Below are 21,694 nucleotides of genomic sequence, written 5' to 3' on the forward strand. Positions count from 1 at the left end.
GTGAGTGAGTGAGTGAGTGAGTGAGTGAGTGAGTGAGTGAGTGAGTGAGTGAGTGAGTGAGTGAGTGAGTGAGCGAGCAAGCGAGTGTGTGAGTGAGTGAGTGAGTGAGTGAGTGAGTGAGCAAGCGAGTGTGTGAGTGAGTGAGTGAGTGAGCGAGCGAGCGAGCGAGCGAGTGAGTGAGTGAGCAAGCGAGTGTGTGAGTGAGTGAGTGAGTGAGTGAGCAAGCGAGTGTGTGAGTGAGTGAGTGAGCGAGTGAGTGAGCGAGTGAGTGAGTGAGTGAGCAAGCGAGTGTGTGAGTGAGTGAGTGAGTGAGTGAGTAAGCGAGCAAGCGAGCGTGTGAGTGAGTGAGTGAGTGAGTTTGTCAGTGAGTGAATGAATGAATGAGTGGGTGAATGAGTGAGTGAAAGAATCGCATAAACATGACTAGTATTTATGTCCCTCATTCATTCAGCGATTGTCGAGTAGCGTATAAACGGCGAGCTAACTACATTTTGTATCTAAACAAACCGTCGCACAGCGTACAGCGAGGAAGATAGGAGGGAGACCCGCTACCCCGAAGCTCATTCATCAAGGATGTCTGATTGGTAGATATCTGTCCACTTCGCTGGCTAGGCCACGTCCGTCGCATGGAGGATGGCCGAATCCCCAAAGACCTTCTCTACGGAGAACTGATCTCAGGAAAGAGACGTACCGGGAGGCCACAGCTGCGTTTCAAAGATGTCTGCAAGAGGGACTTGAAGGCTCTAGATATTGATACGGAGCACTGGGAGGACCTTGCAAGTGACCGTTCCAGGTGGAGATGCACACTGTTCAGACAGCTCAAATCAGGAGAAGCCAGACTGATGCACAGCGCAGAAGAAAAGCGGATCCGCAGAAAAGAGCTTTGCAACAGAACTGATTCCGCTTACAGATGTGATTTTTGTGGCAGAGACTGCCATTCACGTATAGGGCTGTTTAGCCATAGTCGATGCTGTAGGGCTGTTGTGAATTAGGATTTTACCATGGTCAATACTGACTGACGGAGGCCATATATATGTCCACTTTCTTCAGTGATTGGTCAGAGTGTGGGACGGGTGTCACGTTACAATCTCTCGCTTCTCAGGGTTCTAAACAATGGCTGATATCTCTTACCATTTGACATATTTTGCAAACTATTTCTTTTTAAAATGTCTGAAGTCTGGTATCATTTGGAAACTTTTGAGTTCTACCTAACAGTCACCAGACGTTACAGGTACCTCGTTTCTGTTCTATGTAGTTAATTTCTAAACATACGTAAAAGTTACGCGCATACACATGCACCCGTCAATCTTGTATTTGTCGTTTTCAGCCGACTTCGGAGATATATAACAGATTTTTGTTCAGCACGAATAATTTTAGCAGGCCGAACGTCGGAACTCGTGGGTTTGCCACGCCGGCTGGCCATGTTGTCGTGTCGGCCCACCGTACCCATCGTACAGTAGGGTAGAGTAGTTTACGTGTACGGCTGCTCGCAGTAGTCTGAAGTGTGAAGATCCCAAAGACTTAACTGTCTTACATCAGGTAGGTTCCTTCTAAGTTAGTTCTCTCCCATAGCTTAGTCAGCAGTCGGTTCCTTAGTAGTCTATCTTTATTCATGTATGTCAGCAGTCAACCATGTTTGAGACTTTAGCGATATACAGACATGACAACATGGCTCGCCGGCGCGGCAAACCCGAGTTCCGACGATCGGCCTGCTAAAATTATACGTGCCCAACTTGAATCTGTTATATTCCGAAGTCGGCTAAAACAACAAATACAAGATTGACGGGTGCATGCATGTGTACGTACCTAACTTTGACGAATGTTTAGATACGAAATCAACTACATAGAATTTTTTTATTTTGGAAATTATGTAATATCGTAAGCGGTATCAACCAAAACGTGAAGCCCATCCCACACTCTGACCAATCACTGAAGAGAGTGGACAGATATCTACCAATCAGATGTCCTTGATGAATGAGCTGCAGCGTAGCGGGTCTCCCTCCATGTCTCCTCGCTGTACGCTGTGTATGTAGGCTGACTTTGCACAATTGATCAGTTTTCCTTGTTTCCTTGGTAAAAACATTTTTCTCTAACCCGGAAAGACAAGAATATTTTTGGTGATCACCAGGAGCGCGCCAAACAGTTATATTATGTATTTAGTTCGAAAGAATTCCGTGAATCTCAGCTATGCTGGGTTGGTATGCCTGGAATGTTACTCGCACGCGTAGTAGTGCCCAGTCTAAGGCCCACTTTACACTTGCGTCATTTAAATGGACCCGAGTCTGTTAACTGGCATGTGTCGGCGAATCGTTACCGGTCTAGAGAGGAAATAAGCGTCATATGTTGTTTTTTCCACAAACCGGCGAGATCCCATTAATTTGATGGGGCAAGAAACATTAGTGTTCAAAGGATGTTGTTGCATTGCATGTGCTGTGTCTGATGGTAAGTGGATATGTATATGATGCGTTGTGATGTGTGTTGCCCCAGGGAGCTGGAAGCCACAGTCAACAAGTTCAAGTCTGAACTGGAGCAGCAGAAGCTCCAGCTCCAACGGGAACACGCCACAGAGATGGAACAGTCGCTGGAGATGACCAACTCTCGCTTGAAACAGATCGAGAAGGAATACACCCAGCGCCTAACCAAACAGTCCGAGACCATCTCTGAACTACAGGACACCATACAGCAGATCAGGGAGGACAGCGGCAGGCAGCTGACAGATGCAGACAGGAGGTCGGGCAAATCAAAGGGTCTTTTTTCTTACACTGAAATTGACCACATAAGCGGATCTAAAGGCCTCATTGAGAGTACATGTCATGTGGATAAGACTGAAACGGCATCATTCCTCCCTCAGGGGTAAAGTTTGGTTTGTGACAAGACTTAGTTAGTGAAAACATATACTGTATGGAACTAGCCTCCTTGCCGGCGTTTATTTCTGGGGGAAGCACTGATATTTTGCAATTTTCGACTTATTGGGGCCAGGTTCTTTTGCTGGGGAAATAGTATTGCCGCCCACAGGAAGCCTGCTGCAGTTAAGCATCAAAAAAGCACTTTTCACCATTTAGCATTGATGTACCAACTTTCTGTAATAAACACCACCAGTGTGGAGAAGTCTTCATGCCCCTCAGTGCGCGTATGAGTCTTTCCAAAACACGATAGACTTACCGATACCTAAATAACACACCTTTCGTAGGTTGTTTCCTTGCAGATCCATCAGAGTTGCTGTAATGATCCTGTGCTTTTCGTGCAGGGAAACAAGCCTCGCGAAAGCGTGAGAAAGCTGCAATTGAGCTGCCATGCTAAAAATAACACTGACCGATCATAATCTAACCCCTGACCTTTTGTTGATGTCTTCTTTTCTTTTAAAAACCCTATTGTAGTAAGATATGACGGCTAAATTCACAGAAAATGTCAATGATCATAGAAAAATGAATCAGACACAATTTTGAAGACAATGCGATCATCATTTGCCAACTAGCATTCATCGCATCACACAGGATTTGTGCAATGTAATATTTGAATTGCTTCTTGTGATGGCGTGAATTTCTTCGCCCGGTACTGTCGAATACTTCTTGCGGCTACTCTTACTAATGTTATTGGCCTATTGAAAGACATTCTCTGGTCAGAGGTCAACCCAGGGGGGCAGGAGGCTTCTCTGGAGCTCCACTTCTTTAGGCTTTTTAAAAAGTTTCAACTTTCATTTCACAGTCTGATGATCCACATCAACAAACACCCCAGCCTATAAATGGTTACCCTTGAGCTGTGTATTTTAGTTCCTTTTTAGCCTAAGTCTTTAACTACAGTGCCCCCCTCCCCACACTCGGATCGTGTCTGACGCCGCTTGACATCTCTACCAATGAGACCGTTCCCATTTTACACTCTTTATGGTACAGTAGAATCTGCTTAACTGCACATCCCATTTGTCAGCGTATTTGGTGCAATAATCCGGCTGGTGCTATAGTGCGAAGTTGCCCAGCTAGACCGGTAGTCACTGTGGTTACAGACCTATGTTCCGAACACCCTATATTTCGAACGCTCTATGTTCCGAACGACCTATGTTCCGAACGACCTATGTTCCGAACGAGCTATGTTCCGAACATGTTCCATTGTAGTAAAATACAGGGCGATCTTATTTGCAACGATGACTGTCAGTGACAGTGCGTGTTTCGCACGCGCAGGGCTGTGCGTGTCGCAGGGCAGTGCGGGTTTCGCACCAACCTAAAGCTAGCCCTCGATTCGGCCTTCGATTCACAGCCTTCAGCCGTTGATTGGATTTTGTTCAACGGATTGCAGCGCTATTTGCCGTTTATCTAAATGTGGCCCGTGAACTTGAAAAAGTGATTAGGACACATTGGGACAGAGTATTAAATGTGAGTATTAAATTGTGCGGGCCGGATTTAATGTTATATGAAGAATTTGGTGAAATCACTTTTTGTTACAAATTTCTAGTCATCCTCCTTCGTAACGTAAGTTAGAAACTTGCGACAGGCATAAAAAGGGACCTAATTTGAGGAATCACTTGAGACATGGGCTATTAGGACTTGTATCATGTCGACCTCAACGGTAAGTATCAATCACTGATGAAATTCGATTCACAGAACGCGTTTTTCAACAGGTAATAGTGAGGTAATGCATTCTGGCTCAGTCAGGACAACGGACAATTAAACTTTGTGTGCCAAAAACATAGAACATCCCCCAGACTAATTTATGAAAAAGTATTGAACTTTGGCCAATGCTTGTAGCCTTTTATAGATTTTACTTCTTAAGTTGAAAACATATACACAAACACCAAACGCACGCAAAACAGTATCTCAATGAAAAAGCCTTTTTTATGGAGATAAAAACAATACTTTTGATCATTTTTAACAAACAGGTCTATCTACTGTACAAGGGGATTACCGATTTGGTTGTCTGTCATAGAGTGTGGTTTTTTTCAAGCTGAAAACTTGAATAATCATATATCATTCTTTATTTTATGTAATTTAATGTACTTTTTGCAAAAAATAAATGTCACCCTGTCGCTCCATATTTTTTTCTTTAAAACTCTGAGAAGCAACAAATCAAATTGGTGTAGGCTAAGGTTCCTCCTAGTGGCCGATGTGAAGGCATCCGGACACACATGGGAGCAGATGATAGAGAGGGCCCAGGACCGCAAAGGATTGAGGCACCTCGTCCGTGGCCTATGCCCAAGGATGGGCGACAGGCCCAAGTAAGTAAGTAAGTAAGTAAGGTTCCTCCCACCAAGAGCACACAACGTCTACACCTTGACCTTCCTCCTCCGAACACCTACCAACATACCAAATATCACTTTAATCCATGTACATGTTCTACAGTTATGCTGACTTCAATAACAATCAACGCCAGAACAGACACATACAAAATCTAAATTCATATTTCCCCTGTACCATTCCCCAGTGGAATGCCCTGCCTGGCACAGTTGTGACGGCTCCCACCGTTGAGTGTTTCCATGCCAAGCTGGAGGCCTGCCCGCCTTACTTTGCCCCTGGCGGGTTCATCTGGGGGTATTCCTAATAAGCTGATGAAGTTGAAGACTGGAGCAGACTTCCCGTGGGCGGCAATACGATTTCCCCAGCAGTTTACTGAAACTGGGCGGCAATACGATTTCCCCAGCAGAAGATTAAAAATCGCAGACTTGTACATTAATCACAGAGATCCAAACACTTTTTTGTGATACATGCATGTACGTGGAAAAGTTGTCAGAACTTCTACATGTAGTTTGTAGAAACTTATCTGCTAATACAAAAGCCATTGTTTCTGCCCAACTAGTACACAGCATAAGGTTCAGTACGCGGTTCATTGTGATTCTTGAAACCAGGGCTGAAACTTCATGCGATCATGAATTTTTGGCAAATTGCAGGTTGTAAAACTACTTAAGGTGGGTATGTCAAGCCCTGTAGTACTGTAATGTTTCAAACAAATTTCTAACATGTACAAACATCAGAACAAACTGTGTGTTAACTGATGCTGACAGGTTACAAGACTCCCAGACCAGACAGGGAGAGGAGGTACAGACGTTAAAGCGACAGCACAGTGCAGCCCTGAGAAGCCTGCAGCAGGACGTGGACACACACAAGGGCCAAGCACGAAGCCTGGAGAAGAGGCTACAGCAGCAAGAGATCGACCAGCAAGAGAAGGTAATGCATTATACCGGTATTTTGAATTCACATTTTTTCGTAGGCAATTTCGCAGTAGGAACGAAGAGTTCCGCGACCTCATATCTTCGCCAAATTATTTATGATTGACGTATTTTGGGTGTTTCTCATTGATTACAAATCAGACCAATTGATCATCTTAATAACAGAAGTTCTAGTTGTCCAAAGTATGAGCTTACATGTAACAAAGAAGGTTATGTTAACGTTTATCATCAATTATGCAAATGAAGTCTTTATTAGCATGATTTAATTCAACAATGTTCACATTCACATAACTTCCAAATGCCACAAGTATGAAATTGCAGTCATTTACCAGTATGGAATTATAGTAGTTTCTCATTAATTATGCAAATTAGGTCTTCATTTGCTTGTTTTCCATCTATCAACATTCCTCTCTTCATCAGTTACAAATGTCACATATTTGAATAGTCGTATCATGGAACGCGGCGGGGTTTTGAAATTGCCTTATTAATTATGCAAATTAGAATCTGATTTTTTGCATAATCATCGTCTAATAATACAAAGCATCACTTAAGCTATCTACATACCAAACATCATGATAATTCGTCAACTCCATCGTGAGTCATAGTATTTTATCATTGACTATGCAAATGAGGTCTTCATTATTTTGCATAGTTGATATCTATCAATATTTCTCTCTTCCTCAGTTACATATGTCACATGTTTGAGGGTCCTATCATGAAATGCTGCGAATGTATAAACTTGCCTCATCAATTATGCAAATTAGATACAGATACATAATAAGTATCTAATTATGTAAATCATCACTCAAGCTATCTATATACCAAAATTCATGACCATCCATCAAGCCCTTCTTGAGTTGTTCCCTTTCAAAGTCTGAAGCAAAACCTACTCCTGCAGTTCCAAATAAGCTGCTAGGGGGCCAAAACCTATACCACATACCCTCTGTCCAAAGAGCTATTTACTAAAAATTCAGGACCATAGCATGTTCAGAACACGAGATATCAAAACAGGAAATTCTGCTGCAGTACCGTAACAAGCCGCTAGGGTACCCAAAATCTAATAATTTCCAGGTCTCATAAAGCCCTACCCACCTGATATCAAGACAACCCATCCAAGCCTTCTCGAGTTATGCTGTTCAATTACATACATACATACACTCACACACACACACATACATAAAAACGCTACCCAAAACATAATCTTCTTGGGGACCATACAATATTTACCGGGGGGAAGGGGTGATGCGCTGGAAGTCTGGTCCAAAAAAATTTCCATGATCCTCCCTCCATCTCAATATTTTTTTCCATGACCCTCCCCCACCTCAAAAATTTTGTCAGTGACCCTCCCCCTACAGGTATCATGTAAAAATGGTAAACAAGCCCCATTTATAAAACAACTACACAAAGCACGTCAGGCGTCCAATTGGCACAGCTGAAGCATGCTATAAAACAAGCACCTGGAACCGGCGTTTGTCGGTACCAGAGGCAGCAACAGGGAATTTTGTAGGAGATAAATCAAAAGAAATTTTTGAAATTTAGACCCACTGAAATGCTATTTCCTGCATTGTGAGGCACAAATTTTGCTGGAATATGTCTATTTGTAAAAGGAAAAACAGTGAGCTTGATTTTAGGAAGGGCGACATATTTTTCGCCATATTTTCCATGCACCCACAGGAAATTTTTCAAATTTTGACCCATTGAAACGCTATTTCCTGAATTTTGATGAGCAACGTTTGGTGATAAATAAAGTAACTAAGCTAAGTTTAATGACATCTCTATATGTGAGCAAAATACAGAAGAGTTTCAGCTTGATTTTTTGGGATGACGCCCTCCTGACATATAATTCTTTCACTAGAGACACGACATGTTCGCACAAGAAAATCTTAAAATTTTGACTCATTGAAACACTATTTCCTGAATTTTGAGGGGCAAATTTAGCTGATAGAATGAACAAAAACAGAAGGGTTTCAGCTTGAGTTTTGGGGGGCGACGCCGTCCCGACATATTTTTCGTAGGGGCTACGCCCCGGCACGTATACGTGCTCGCAAAACTTGGGGGCCCGGGAAATTTTAGAATTTCAAACCCTCTGAAACGCTATTTAACGCATTTCCAGAGGCACATTTTCATTGAGTAAGGTGGGCCCACCAGCAGCACATGAAAACCTAGCACGTAATTTTTGATCGCACTTTCACCCATTGGCAATAGCATCGATGTCAAAACCACACTTCCCCTTTGTTTACAAATGTACGTTTTGAAGAACTGACCTCAGAAACACAGCACTCAGGTAATCAAACCTTAATACAGTCCTGCGAAGCTAAAGTAGCCGTTGAATACTTTTTTTGTGTATTTCTACATTACCCATCTACAACTACAGAAGTCATTGGAATCGAATATCAAAGACTGTAGAAACAGCACGGAAAAGTCCGCCAACAGTCCCAGCACAGCCGTACGCCCCCATGTGAAAATGTATACAGTTTCGTGATCTTAGCTCCGCCCCCACTGCAAAGTTTCCCGTGAAACCTGCCTTTCTATCGGCAACACCCACAGCAAAACTTCTAAAGAAATCAAAGGCACACCGCTGTCCGCCACCATGGTAACCGTGCCAAATCTGTCACAACAGCAAAGAATGTTTGCTACATCAACGCTTTTGCTTGTGAACTATGTGCAAGGGGGTACCTGAGAACTTATCAAATGCAAGTTTATGCCGGCGTGTATCAAGCTAAATTGATAGAACTTACCGTTTTGGAGTCCTCTTCATTTATATACAGGACGAGAAGTGCTTGCACTGTGGCCTTGATGCAAAGGGGGGAGGGCGTTCGAAGCCGTGATAATTTCGTTATTTCAAGCCATTAGTTTATAATCGTGATGTAAAGTATTAAACCAAGACCCAGTTCTTTTTGGTGTGTGTTATGTATAGCTTTATGCCTCATGTGTAATAGGGTTACCTACTGGCTGAGCTGCAAGGTGAATATCAAAGGTGAATGTAAAACAAGTAAATTTGCGTGACGATCGTTTTATCTTAGAGATGCCACAACGCATTGTCATTGGGTCAAACGAAGTCACAAGTGTTGTTGTAATTTAATGTCATTTTTTTCCGCCCTTTTGCTCCATTTTTTCCCAAAAAAATCCGAGAAGCAACAAATTGAATTGGTGTGGCCTTAAGCTCATACTTTGGACAGCTTCTGTTATTAAGATGATCAACTGGTATGATTTATAATCAATGAGAAACACCCATGATATGTCAATCATAAACTACAGTCAAACCTGCCCAAGGCGACCACCCGGGGGACCGAGCAAAAACGGTCGCGATGGACAGGTGGTCGCCATGAAGAGGATTCCACTCACAACATGTTTCCAGGTCGAGGTGTTCAAATACAGTGTACTACGTAGATGGATGGAAAATTATGTGATTTTAGACAGTATGACCCCACCAGGTTCAATTCCCATAGACAGAAAGATGCTACAGAATTACATTTTCCGTTATCGTTGTAATATTTGTAACGCTATACCGTTACATCGTGTAACGTTACAAATTTTCGTCATAATTTTGACTGCAAAACAATGTTTGCCTCGATGATCTCGCAGCGCCCTCCCGCACATACGCACATGCAATCGGATTTTGAGGCCTACGATAAATCCCTTGAAAACACCTGCTGACTCCAGCCTTTTTTGGGGCGCCAACCGCTGGATAAAAAGGGCAAAAGGTTTACGATCTGACAACTTAAGATGAAAACGGAACGGTGTGATTTCGTTGCGCCACGCCACACCACCAAGCTCTGTGCGACTGCATCGAAAGGTAAGTCAGTGCAGCAGAACGCACAGTGCCCAATAAAATACATAAAGGTTTGTCAGATTCATGGAAATAAAAACAAAATAAGAATATTAATTTTCATCAATAACGAGAGTATTTTAAATGTTCATACACAGAAGCGTCGTGTTTTACAAAGGTCAGCGGTACGCCAATCTGGGCCTCGCCTAAACCAAGATGGCGTCGGGGACCAAGAAACAACATGTTTCCGATCTGTTTTGCCCGCCGCGATGTCATTTTTCGGCGGAATTTAGTAAGACACAGACATATTTTTGTTGAAAATACAAGAAACGGATAGTAATTTCTGTGAGATCTGACTTTTTGACGCCATGCACTACGTAATCGTTTTGAAAATTGAGTTTAAACAGAACCGAGCTTGCGGTAAACTATAAGATTACGTTGGGCACAAGAACATCGATATTAAAGTACTGTATTCACAAACATTTGTATTTATTAGAATGTTTATAGTGGGAACGTTTTAGTAAAACACTTCATGTAGGAATCGATGCTATTCCATATATTTCTGTCCGTCAAGGTCTTAAAAACATTTCCGTGAAATCCGACAGCAAAATGATCCGATGTCACCCCACGCTTGGAAATGAGGCGGCCGCCATGGGCAGGGCTTGTGCTCTTTGCGGTCCCAATTCGTGGCGGTCGCGGTCGCGTTGGACAGGTGGTCGCCTTGGGCAGGCAGCTTAATGCTTGTGCCTATTGGGAAAATTTTCGGGACCGAGAAAAAGCGGTCGCCATGGCCAGGTGGTCACGTTGAAAAGGTGGTCGCCTAGGCAGGTTTGACTGTAGGTTAAAATCATTTGGCGAAGATATGAGTTCGTGGAACTCTAGTTCTGCATGCAACATACAGGGCTCAAAATACTTATTTGGGTCAATTTGCAATGGTACAGATGAAACAAGTGCTTTTGAAAAAGCTGCGCTGTATAGTGTTTTTGAAATGAAATAAACCGTCACCATATATATATATGCATAGTCCTTAATCAGTCACCCTTGCCCTTAGTCTGTCATCCTTACCCTTAATCCATCAGCATAATCTTTAATCCATCACCAGAGACCCTAATCCGTTACCCTAGCCCATAATCCGTCATCCTTACCCTTAATCTGTCACCATAACCCTTAATCCGTCACCCTAGCCTTTAATCCGTCAGCATAGCCCTTAATCTGTCATCATAAGTCTTAATCCGTCAGCATAGCCCTTAATCCGGTACCATAAACCTTATTACGTCAGCCTCACCCTTAATCCTTCAGCATAACCTTAATCCTTTACATGAGGCCATAATCCATCACCCTTTCCCTTAATCGGCCATCCTTAGCCTTAATTCATCACCAAAACCCTTAATCTGTCACCCTAGCCCTTAATCTGCCACCCTTGCCCTTAATCCGTCACCCCTGCACTTACTCCATCACGAATGCCTTTAATCCCTCACCGTTGCCCTTAATCCGTCACCATAACCCTTAATCCGTCACCCTTGCCCTTAATCCGTCAGCATAATCCTTAATCCGTCATAATAAACTTTAACCCTTTGGCCGTCACAATAACCCTTAGTCCGTCACCAGAGACCCTAATCTGTGACTCTTTCCCTAATAATCCGTCATCCTTGTCTTGTCTTGTCTTGTCGTGATACTAGACAAAACCCCGCGTGGGGCATAGTGTCTAGGACTTATGGTCAGAGGCCTTACCCAAGTGTGGCCGGTGGTGGTGGTGCACGCCGTCAACAAGAAAAAAAAAAGTGGTGCAAAAATAAACGAACAAAGTAGTGCTGTACATTGCCACACTAGGTATAGGCTCCTCCCCTTACAGCTGGGTGAAGCCGGGGTAACCATAATACTTGGCCACCCCAGCTTTAAAGCTATCTGTAGTCTTGGTTTCGATAAGATGTTGCGGAAGTGCATTCCATTCTATGACTGTTTTTGGGAAAAAGTTGCCTCGGTATGTTTCTGTCCTACAGGCGACTGTGGTAAAACGTTGCTGGTGTCCTCTGGTTATGTTAGTATTTCTTGTGAGGATATTGTGGATGGGGATAGCAATAAGGTTATTGACAGCTTTGTACATAAGTGAAAGGCGGGCAACTTGTCTGCGCTGTTGAAGGGTGGGCCAACCGAGGGTTTGCAGAGTGTGTGTAATGCTGGTAGTCAAACGGTAGTCGCCAGTGGCGAACCTGGCGGCACGCCTCTGTACTGCTTCTAACTTGTCCTCAAGTTTGTTTGTTTGTGAATGTATGCGTTTGTGGGGGTCCCACACAGAGGACGCATATTCAAGTTTGGGTCTAACAATGGACAAATAGGCTTGAGCTCTGATTGATCTACATGCTCCTCTCAGATTCCTTCTCAAGAATCCTAAAGTACTGTTTGCTTTAGCTGCTATATAATCTATGTGTGTATTCCATTTCAAGTTGTGTGAAAGTAAGATACCTAGGTAAGATCCTTACCCTTAATCTGCTACCCTTGCCCTTAATCCGTCACCCCTGCACTTAATCCATCACCATGACACTTAATCCATCACGAGAGCCTTTAAATCCCCACCGTTGCCCTTAGTCCGTCACCATAACCCTTAATCCATCACCCTTGCCCTTAATCCATCAGCTTAACCCTTAATCCGTTACCAGAGACCTTAATCCGTCACCAGAGACCTTCAACCGTCACCCTAACCCTTAATCCGTCACCCTTTCCCTTAAATATCTGTCATCAGTATGGAGTAATGGATAATGTGCCTTTGTGTTGAAAATATCTCCTGTGAGTGTGAAAGCTTCTTGAATAGCACTTGCATCAATTCTGGGAGGTTTGATAATATCAAGTGATAAATGGTCAACATCGGGTGGTAGTACATTTTTGACCCAAAGCAACTGGAAAATAAAGTTACCAAGAATTAGATTACAGACAACTATCCAGAAACACATTACAGAAGTATTTTTTAAGCTCAACCGAAGATTTCTTAACAGCGCCCCAGTTAAAGTTTGTCTAATCGTTATTTGCGACATGATATGTTAGCCTCTGTGCACCCTTATCAACTGCAGCCTCCTACCAAAGCCTCGCTGAATTACAACAAGATAATCAGAGATACATGTGGCGTCGTGTGGCGCAACTGTAGAACACGCGGCTGTCAAACAAAGGGTCCCGGGATCTAATCCCAGGTGCGCCCAGAGACATGTCCGAACTTGCGTCCCGACGTTGTGCCCTTGGGAAAGGCACTTAACACGGCTATCCTCACTTCACTCAGGTGTAAATGAGTACCTAGCTCTTCTAGGGTTAGGGACGTCCCTCGGATAGGACGTTAAATGGAGGTCCCGTGTTTGGGGAGAGCCACACCCCGCGCACGTAAAAGAACCCACCACACCTTTCGAAAAAGAGTAGGGGCATGTCCCGGTGTGCGATGGTCCAAATCCTTCTATCTGGAGTTGGTGATTCACTACAAATCACTCGGATGGAGGCCTGGCGAACCTCCGTCGCGTATTACCGGTAGTCACACGGTGATTTACATCATTCACCCGGGCGGGAGATCTGGCGCATCACCGTCTTGTACGACTGCCAACGAAAGGGCATGTCACCCCGTAAAGGGGCGGTATAATCCTACGCAAGGGGCCAGTTCTGGCCTGTGCACGTACTACTACTACTAATCAGAGATGGAAGACCCCTTTACCATCCTGCTTTGCAACCCTTGTAGTCGCAAAATTATACAGAAATAATGAATGTGTGGCAATGCTGCATTGTGTATAGTGGGAATCCCAGCAGCATCCAGTCAAGCCTAAAACAATACTGCACTCCTGTGGGGTAAAGTGATACATACAATCATGCAAACCTGCATACTTTGTCCTGGTCCAGTTCCCTAGAGTTGAGGGATGTATAGGAGAATCAATTACAGTACAGATTTTACTTGGTTGTTTTAATTTACACAGTGGTCAGTTCACCTCAGGTGATCACATATTGGACAAACTTTCATACTTTCAAGAATACTTACAAATTTTACAATCATTTTGCTCTGTAAGAGCGTGGCTGATCGAGTGTCTCCACCCCCTACAGCTGACCCATCTCCAGCAGCAGTATGAGGACAGGATGAGAGGCCTGATGCCGGCATCCCTCCGACAGGAACTAGAGGATACAATCGCATCACTCAAGGCACAGGTACGCATGCTTCTCTAGTCTCTTGATGGAGAACATTTGCAGGATTGACCTGAAAATCTTATGTAGGGTGTCCTCTTACTCTTAGGGCCTGGTCAAATTCGCCATTCGCAAATTGTAGCCATTTTGGGACAATCATGGATGCGTCTTACTGCATTCTTGTGATGGAAAAGGTTATCACCATTGATCATTGTCAATGGTCGGTTCTGTCAAAAGTGTTGTAGCAAAGCTTACAACAAAATACTTAGTAAATTACAAACGAATGTGTCAAACAAGCATTTAATTGTTGGACTTGCACTGGTGTGTGAATGAGAAACACTCAATGGGTCAGTCATAAAAGTTAAGATCATTTGGCGAAGATATGAGGTCGTGGAACTCTAGTTATAAATCATATCAGGGGATCATTTTTGCCACCCAAATAACAGAACTTGCCCCAAGTATGACCTTAACAAAGAGGGCTATTCTAGCATTTATCATCAATTATGCAAATGAGGTTACTGGGTGGAGAGTAACAGTGACAAACTATGATTAGCATAATTCATATTCAAAGATGTTCACATTCACATAACTTCCAACTGCCACAAGTATGAAATTGGTGTCATTTACCAGTATGGAATTATAGCTGCAGTTTCTCATTACTTATGCAAATTAGGTATTCATTTGCATAGATTCTATATATCAACATGCCTTTCTTCCTCAATTACAAATGTCACATATTTGAATAGTTCCATCATGGAACGCAGCAGGTTTTTGAAACTTCATCATTAATTATACAAGTTAGATTCTAAATTGCATAATTATTGTTTGATTATACAAAGCATCACATCAGCTATCTACATACTAAAAATCATGGTGATCCGTCGACCCTATCTTGGGTTATAGTATTTCTCATTTATAAGCTTCCCCATCCATGTGCAAGCACGTCAAACCCCCTGATGATGGGGAAAAGAAGACGTTAAACCGGATAGTGAGTGAGTGAGTGAGTGATTATGCAAATAAGTCTTTGTTTGCATAGTTGATATCTATCAATATTTCTCTCTTCCTCAGTTACATATGTCACATGTTTGACAGTCCTAACATGAATTGCAACTTATAAATTTTCTTCATTAATTATGCAAATTAGATTCGGATTTACATAATTGGTATCTAATTATGTAGATCATCATTCAAACTATCTACGTACCAAAAATCATTACCATCCGTCGCCCCCTCTTTCAAAGTCTGAAACAAAACCTAGTCCTGCAGCTTGTTCCAAGAAAGCTGCTAGGAGGCCCAAACCTATGCCACTTATTGTCTACCTGAAGAGCTATCAACCACTCAAAAATCAAGACCATGGCATGTCTAGAACACGAGATATCAAGACAGGAATTTTTTGGGGGGTCAAAAATCTAATCATTAACAGGTCAAAACCTGCCCACATACCAAATATCAACACAATCCATCCAGGCCTTCTCCAGTTATGCTGTTCATCCACACACATGCAAAAACGCTACCCAAAGCATAACCTCGGCGAAGGTAATAACAAGACACGTACCTGTTGGACGGTTATATATCAGAGGCTGTTGTTATCACACACTAGTTATCTCTTGTTTTTTTGTCCTTAGGTGAACTCCGTGCAACAGAGAGCCATCATTCTACAGGAAGAGCTAGATGCCAAATCCAGACGCTAAGCACTAGTATGCAACACTAGTATACCCTCGGGAAGGCTGAAAATAGCTATACATGTTTGAATAATCATTCTCTTAAAAATGGCATTTCTTGCTAATAGTATAAGTATCCAGTATTTGACTATACTGCTGCCAGGGTCCCTGACACAGGAGTGGGCAGTAATCAGCTAATATAGGGACCAATTTCTAATGAAATTCGTATGGATTCATCACAGTTTAATTGTGGTAAGGCTTCACCAATTTAATTTGCTGGTTCTCCGAATACCCGACTTCTATTTTTTCCAGATCCAAAAAAAGAAATTCAAAACACCTCCCACTCAGGAGATTTTTACTCATTCATGTGACATTACTATGAAGCCATTCAACAATTTTCCAGTCTAGCAAAATGACCTAAATGCCTTTGTTCAGTTTTAAGTCTGCCTATGTTTTTATTTTGAATGTTTTATTTTTCATGAATGACAGAAGCAGAAGTAAAAAAACGATACTTTTGATCATTTTCAATAAACAGGTCTATCTACTGTGCAAGCTATATAGGGGATTACCGAGTTGGTTGTCTGTCATAGAGTGTGGGTTTTTTCAAGCTGAAAACTTGAATAATCATATATCATTCTTTATCTTATGTAATTCAATGTACTTTTTGCAACAACAAAATTTTCACCGTCGCTCCATATTTTTTTCTTTAAAAATCTGAGAAGCAACAGATCAAATTGGTGTAGCCTAAGGTTCCTCCCACCAAGAGCACATAACGTCTACACCTTTCCCATTGGAAATTCTTTTAAGTTAGTTTAATTTGATTTGATTTGATTTGATTGATGATAAATCATTGGAGAGATGAAGAAGTCCATATCTTTTTTATTTTTTGATGGGTTACCTAACTTGTCTACATGGATACTTACTTCTAGGGATCTGTCAGGAATGCATGGTGTGTTCTTTATTCTTGGGCTGGCTGATATATTTTTTTCATTTTGAGTACAGTAATTTTCAGATTTCTGAAATGAACAATTAACCATTAGGAACCTCAGTTCTCTTTTGTTCATTAAGATATCCTTAAGCCTGACTAGGTATAAATGCTAGTCTACCAGGGTTCACAATAAAAATACACAGAGACACATAGAAATGTGAATTACAGAGTTAAAAAAAACATACATAATTATAACATTAAAACATACAATACAGGAAATAAAACATTCACTTACTTGTGAACAAATTGTGGATAGCTTTCTAAAGTGGGATGGACTGGAAAGTAATTTGATGTTGGGTGGCAGGGTGTTCCAAAGACGGATGGCACGGTAGGAATTGGTTAATCTGTTTGGGTATGTGTGGGCTGAATGGACAGGAACAATTATGGCTCTGTAAATGTTTTTGGGCCTGTGATTATTAACAACTAGTATTCTGAAAAACATATTTAATTTACTCACATTCATTTCTTCGTCAAGTATTTAATTGAAATTCCCATTATGATGCTATCAAACTGGTGCGAGGTCATTAGAGGTCAGTTGGAGTGCTGCCATCTGTCTGATAATCCGGCACAATAAAATAATTCCCCCTAATGATAATTTGATTTGTTGCTTCTCGGATTTTCTCCAAAACAAATTGGAGCAACAGGGCGAAAAAAAATCTTTTGCAAATAGTCTGGGCCTCTGGGGTGAAGATAAGGGTTTACATAACATAATAAGATGATTATTCAAATTTCAGCTTTGTATGGCTCATTTCATGCCATGCAACCCTTTCTTTGATCTAGTACTATAATTTCAGTAACAAAATTACCTTTTGCCATGTAATAAATGGATTTATATTGAGAAATAGTTTTAATAAATGAAAGATTATAACTTATGGTCAATGTGACCACACTTTTAAGGTATGTGCATATATAATCTATTTTGGTGGCTTTTGAGTTTTACAACTGAACAAATAGTAAAATTGTGATTTAAAATTTGTGAATGGGAATAGTGACCCAATTTCTTTTTTTTTTCAAAATGGGAAAAACAGGACAGGCTATTCTGAGAAGCAACAAATTAAATTGGCGCGGCCTAATACTGCAGAAATGTTTGAGGCGGTTCAACGCCGCGGTTGTATGTTTGTGTTTTTCGCGGTGAACTATTACCGTGAATTTAAATCACTGTGAAGATAAATCCCTGCAAACATTTTTGCATTTACAGTATCCTCTGTGAAAATATTCCATCCTTACTGAAAACTGAAGAAAAAAAACTCTGAAAAAAAGACTTTTTGATAGCTAACACAAATAAGACAAATACATGTACCTCAATTTATTTTTTCATAGCTAAGGCTGCACCAAGTAATTTTTATGGATGACGTCCTTTGGAAACCCTAAATCTAATGCGAGAGCGCGAAAAAAACCCAAGAAGGGCCGAAAAAACAAGATGCCTAGATTTGAAAAATCTTGTCAGCAGGAAAAATCTGCACTGCTGACAGGATGATCAGTAGAAAAATTGCACTACTGAGAGGACGATCCTGTCAGCAGTAGAAAAAATGCACTGCTGACAGGATGATCCAATTTTTTCTACTGATGACAGGATCATCCTGTCAGTAAGTAGCCACTCCCTTATTTATGCATTTTGCTTGACGAGTATTAATCTAATATTAATATTAATCTAACGATTTCCGGCACTGTCGTAACTCTTTGGTCATAGTTACAGGAAGCGGAATTTCTTGTTTTTTTTCTGGGTACAGACCAAAATCAATGCGCGCGCGGACGTCATCCATAAAAATTACTTGGTGCAGCCTAATACAAAAACTTTTTCATCGATGATATAAAAACAATCCAATCTTTTTGTATAGATTTTTTTTTAAAAGAGCTCAAGTACCTTATGCACTCTTCTCACCCCACATCTTCAGAAAAGACGCTGTAGCTGCATGTTCCTGTTTAGAACTTTATTCCAGCCCACACCGACTAGTTTCGCCTTGTGTGTCACCAGGCTTTCTTAAGGATCAGACCCAGAGCTCAAATGAGCAGTGTGTTCTGGCTTTTAAAGGCCAGGTGCAAAGTGCCCTTGGTAGCTTAACCAATCACAGTTAAGCAAATATTAGGTCAGTGTACTCTGCTTTGCTAGTTCTGAGTGCACTAGACTACATGACCTCACTTGACCCCTTTGAAGTGACATCTCTATTGTTCAAGAACAATTACCATTGTCACAAAGGTCAAAACAAGTAAACGAATACAAGAGAGTCCGGTGTAGCATCTAGGGTGTCCATGCCCTTGCGTCGGCTGTCTCTGGCACTGGCGTACGCAGAGGCACTGGCGTTCAGCACTGCAGGCTTTGAGCAACAGTGGCAACGTCTTCAAACTCACTTCTCTCACTGTAGAAGTCTTGGACTAATGTGCTCCTTCTGTGGCGGATGTTCTTCCAGCTTCTTTTCTTGGTGAAGGTTCTTGGGCTGGGCTCAGCAAATACGAGTCTATCCTACCACAGCCACTCCTATACTGCCCAGATTTCCCCAAAAATAACACCAAAAAAGAAGTTTCAATGGTTTAAACCCTTGTTTTTACTCAACGTGGGGTCTAGGCGCACACGCTAGCTGTTGTGTCTCCCCACAGGTATCAACATCAGACCACATGCACTCACCCACGAGGTCAAATGTCACCCACAAGGAGACTCAAAATTCTGTGACTACTCCCAAATTTGGCCAAACAACCAATATTGATGGTTATTAGCTCTGTGTGTAATTTGTTACAAAATTGGGCAATACCGTTGGTATTTTGCATATTTTTCCAAAAACCTTGGCGAGGATTATGAGCAAATGTCACTAGAAACTAGGTATCCAATTTTGTAGACTATTAGTAAAAATAGGTTCCACCAAGGAGGTTTGACATTTTTTAACCTACTTGGTTCAAGAAAAATACATTTGTAGCTGCATAGATTGTACATGGTGAAATGTCCTTCCACTGATTCAGTAACTTCAGAAGTGAATTACAGTGTCACTAACAGTATGGTTCAAGCGCCCGGCATACTGACCAGTCTACATGTAACTGGTCCAGACTTTTTAGCATTGTGGCAAGTGCGTTGGGTTTGTTTTTTAATTCCCAGGAGACTGTACTACTGGCCTCCTGCATTTCAACAGTTTTATTGATTTGAAGAAATGTGTCCGGAAAAAATACATGTACTACATGTATTTGATATGGGAAGGACATTCAAGAGTATTAGTCTAAGGTTAAAGAAGAATAATTATAATTCTTTGATTTGGTCTAAACTGAGTCTGTTTTCACTCTATTGTGTTATTTGATTCTGGACACAATTCTTGTCAGACTGTAGAACAGAAATCTAGCTCCCCCTGGCCAGAGTCTACCCGGGTATACTCTGGCCTGCTACACTGGACCAATCTAGAATGTTGTCATTTCTATATGTATGATTAGATGAGCATTCATGCTGAATTGAGATAGTGTTGAAATTGTGGTGTTAAGTATGTGTCTGATTGATTTGTTGTACTGCAAAAAATCTTTTTTGCTTTTTTGGCATCCCTTGTTGTACAAAGTTAGCCTGAGTACCAACCTCCGTAGTGACCGCTGGCTCAAAAGAATTCGCTTGCTAACCACGGAGTCTGACCCTGCGCGTATCCGTAACGGCTGTTATTCAGATATTCGTTTAGATTTTGAACGAGCTCGCTGATTGGCCCCATTCGTCTAAGCCCCTCCCCATGCCACACTGTTCTTCGTAACGGGTAGGTTCTAAGAACTGAATAGAGACACCTTGGAACGAAAAATGGCACTACGCAAATGAGGCCCCGCCCACCGAACGCAGCTCGAATTCCCCTCATTATGTTATAATGAGACAGCCGTTACGGATACGCGCAGGGTCAGACTCCGTGGTTAGCAAGCGAATTCTTTTGAGCCAGCGGTCACTACGGAGGTTGGTACTCAGGCTAGTACAAAGTGTGTTTAATTGTTACAAAATTGATGTGTACATATATCATACAGGACCCCTTGTTGTTTGAATTAGTAACTTCATATATTTGGTCAGGAAAAGGATATTTTCAGTAGTAAGCAAACATTTCCTTTGTCAAATGAATAACATGATTTTTGTATAATTGTCTTTTGTATGATTTTCATACCATACATGATTTAAGTTATGGATTCAAGTAACAAGACTGACAGAAAAATGCAGAAAAAGCTTTTCTAGTGTTTTGTCTCTATGGAAATCTTTAAAAAATTGTTATGTTCAATGAAATATGTGGTTTTAATGTGATGGAAGTTCTTAAATATGTATGTGTATTATATGTCTTATCTCAAATTTGCCACTACGTTTCTTTTTTGGGTCTGATTTGAAGACAAATAAGTGTGGCAATTAAAAATTATTGCCATGGCGAAGGTGTCTGTGTTGATCTTAACCTCGCTGTAAAATAAATTACCAACGTAGCACTCTTAGTTCTGCCATGATATTTGCTCAAAAAGCACTTAGAAATCAGTAAGGCGTCTAGTGAAGCAGGTATAGAAGGGCACCATAAGTTACTCGAGGAGTTCAAAACAGATATCGAAAGGCTGGAGCTCACTCCCTGTGTAGTGTCCAGGACTCCTTTCTCTGCCATTTTGGATAGATGGAGTGAGAAGCTGGGCCAGAAGTTTAGAAATTCGTTTTGCTGGGGCTCCTCGGATCATTTTGGTTGTTATTCTGGCTCTGTACGTTGTGTTCTCGAGGAGTTACAGTTGTTTTTCCTACACCGCACACCTCCATGTCAAGCGTTCAGTGTAGACTGCCCAAGCGGTAACCAAGTTCTTTATCGTTCCGTTAAAAAACTTTGCCTTTCTATATATGCTTAGAGCTCCTCACGTTTTGCTGTCCACAGGGTTTTTTGGAGGGAGGCATGGTGTTCAGCAAGTTCTTGTGATATTAGATTAACTGCATGGGGTGTGTTGAAAATCCTTTTCAAAGCTAGAATACTAGATTTGGACCGTCACCCCGTTCACACTCATTTTTTTCAATC

The 21,694-nt window shown here is 41.7% G+C and overlaps 1 protein-coding gene across 5 annotated transcripts in view; it reads left to right on the forward strand.

Moving 5' to 3' along the window:
* The window catches only part of LOC136440551 (centrosomal protein of 112 kDa-like), a 92,420-nt gene extending 71,340 nt beyond the window's left edge, over positions 1–21,080 (forward strand). For 4 of the 5 annotated variants that reach the window (XM_066436608.1, XM_066436607.1, XM_066436610.1 and 1 more), the window contains 4 exons: positions 2,488–2,730; positions 5,990–6,152; positions 13,992–14,093; positions 15,695–16,952. In XM_066436608.1, coding sequence (XP_066292705.1) covers positions 2,488–2,730; positions 5,990–6,152; positions 13,992–14,093; positions 15,695–15,760 — 574 coding nt within the window. In that variant the 3' untranslated portion in view covers positions 15,761–16,952. Of the gene's footprint in view, positions 1–2,487; positions 2,731–5,989; positions 6,153–13,991; positions 14,094–15,694; positions 16,953–18,613 lie in introns of those variants that run through there. The other variant, XM_066436609.1, reaches the window with a different exon arrangement.
* Positions 21,081–21,694: the final 614 nt, after the last annotated feature.

Source organism: Branchiostoma lanceolatum, chromosome 8, assembly GCF_035083965.1.
Source record: "Branchiostoma lanceolatum isolate klBraLanc5 chromosome 8, klBraLanc5.hap2, whole genome shotgun sequence".
Classification (NCBI taxonomy): domain Eukaryota; kingdom Metazoa; phylum Chordata; class Leptocardii; order Amphioxiformes; family Branchiostomatidae; genus Branchiostoma; species Branchiostoma lanceolatum.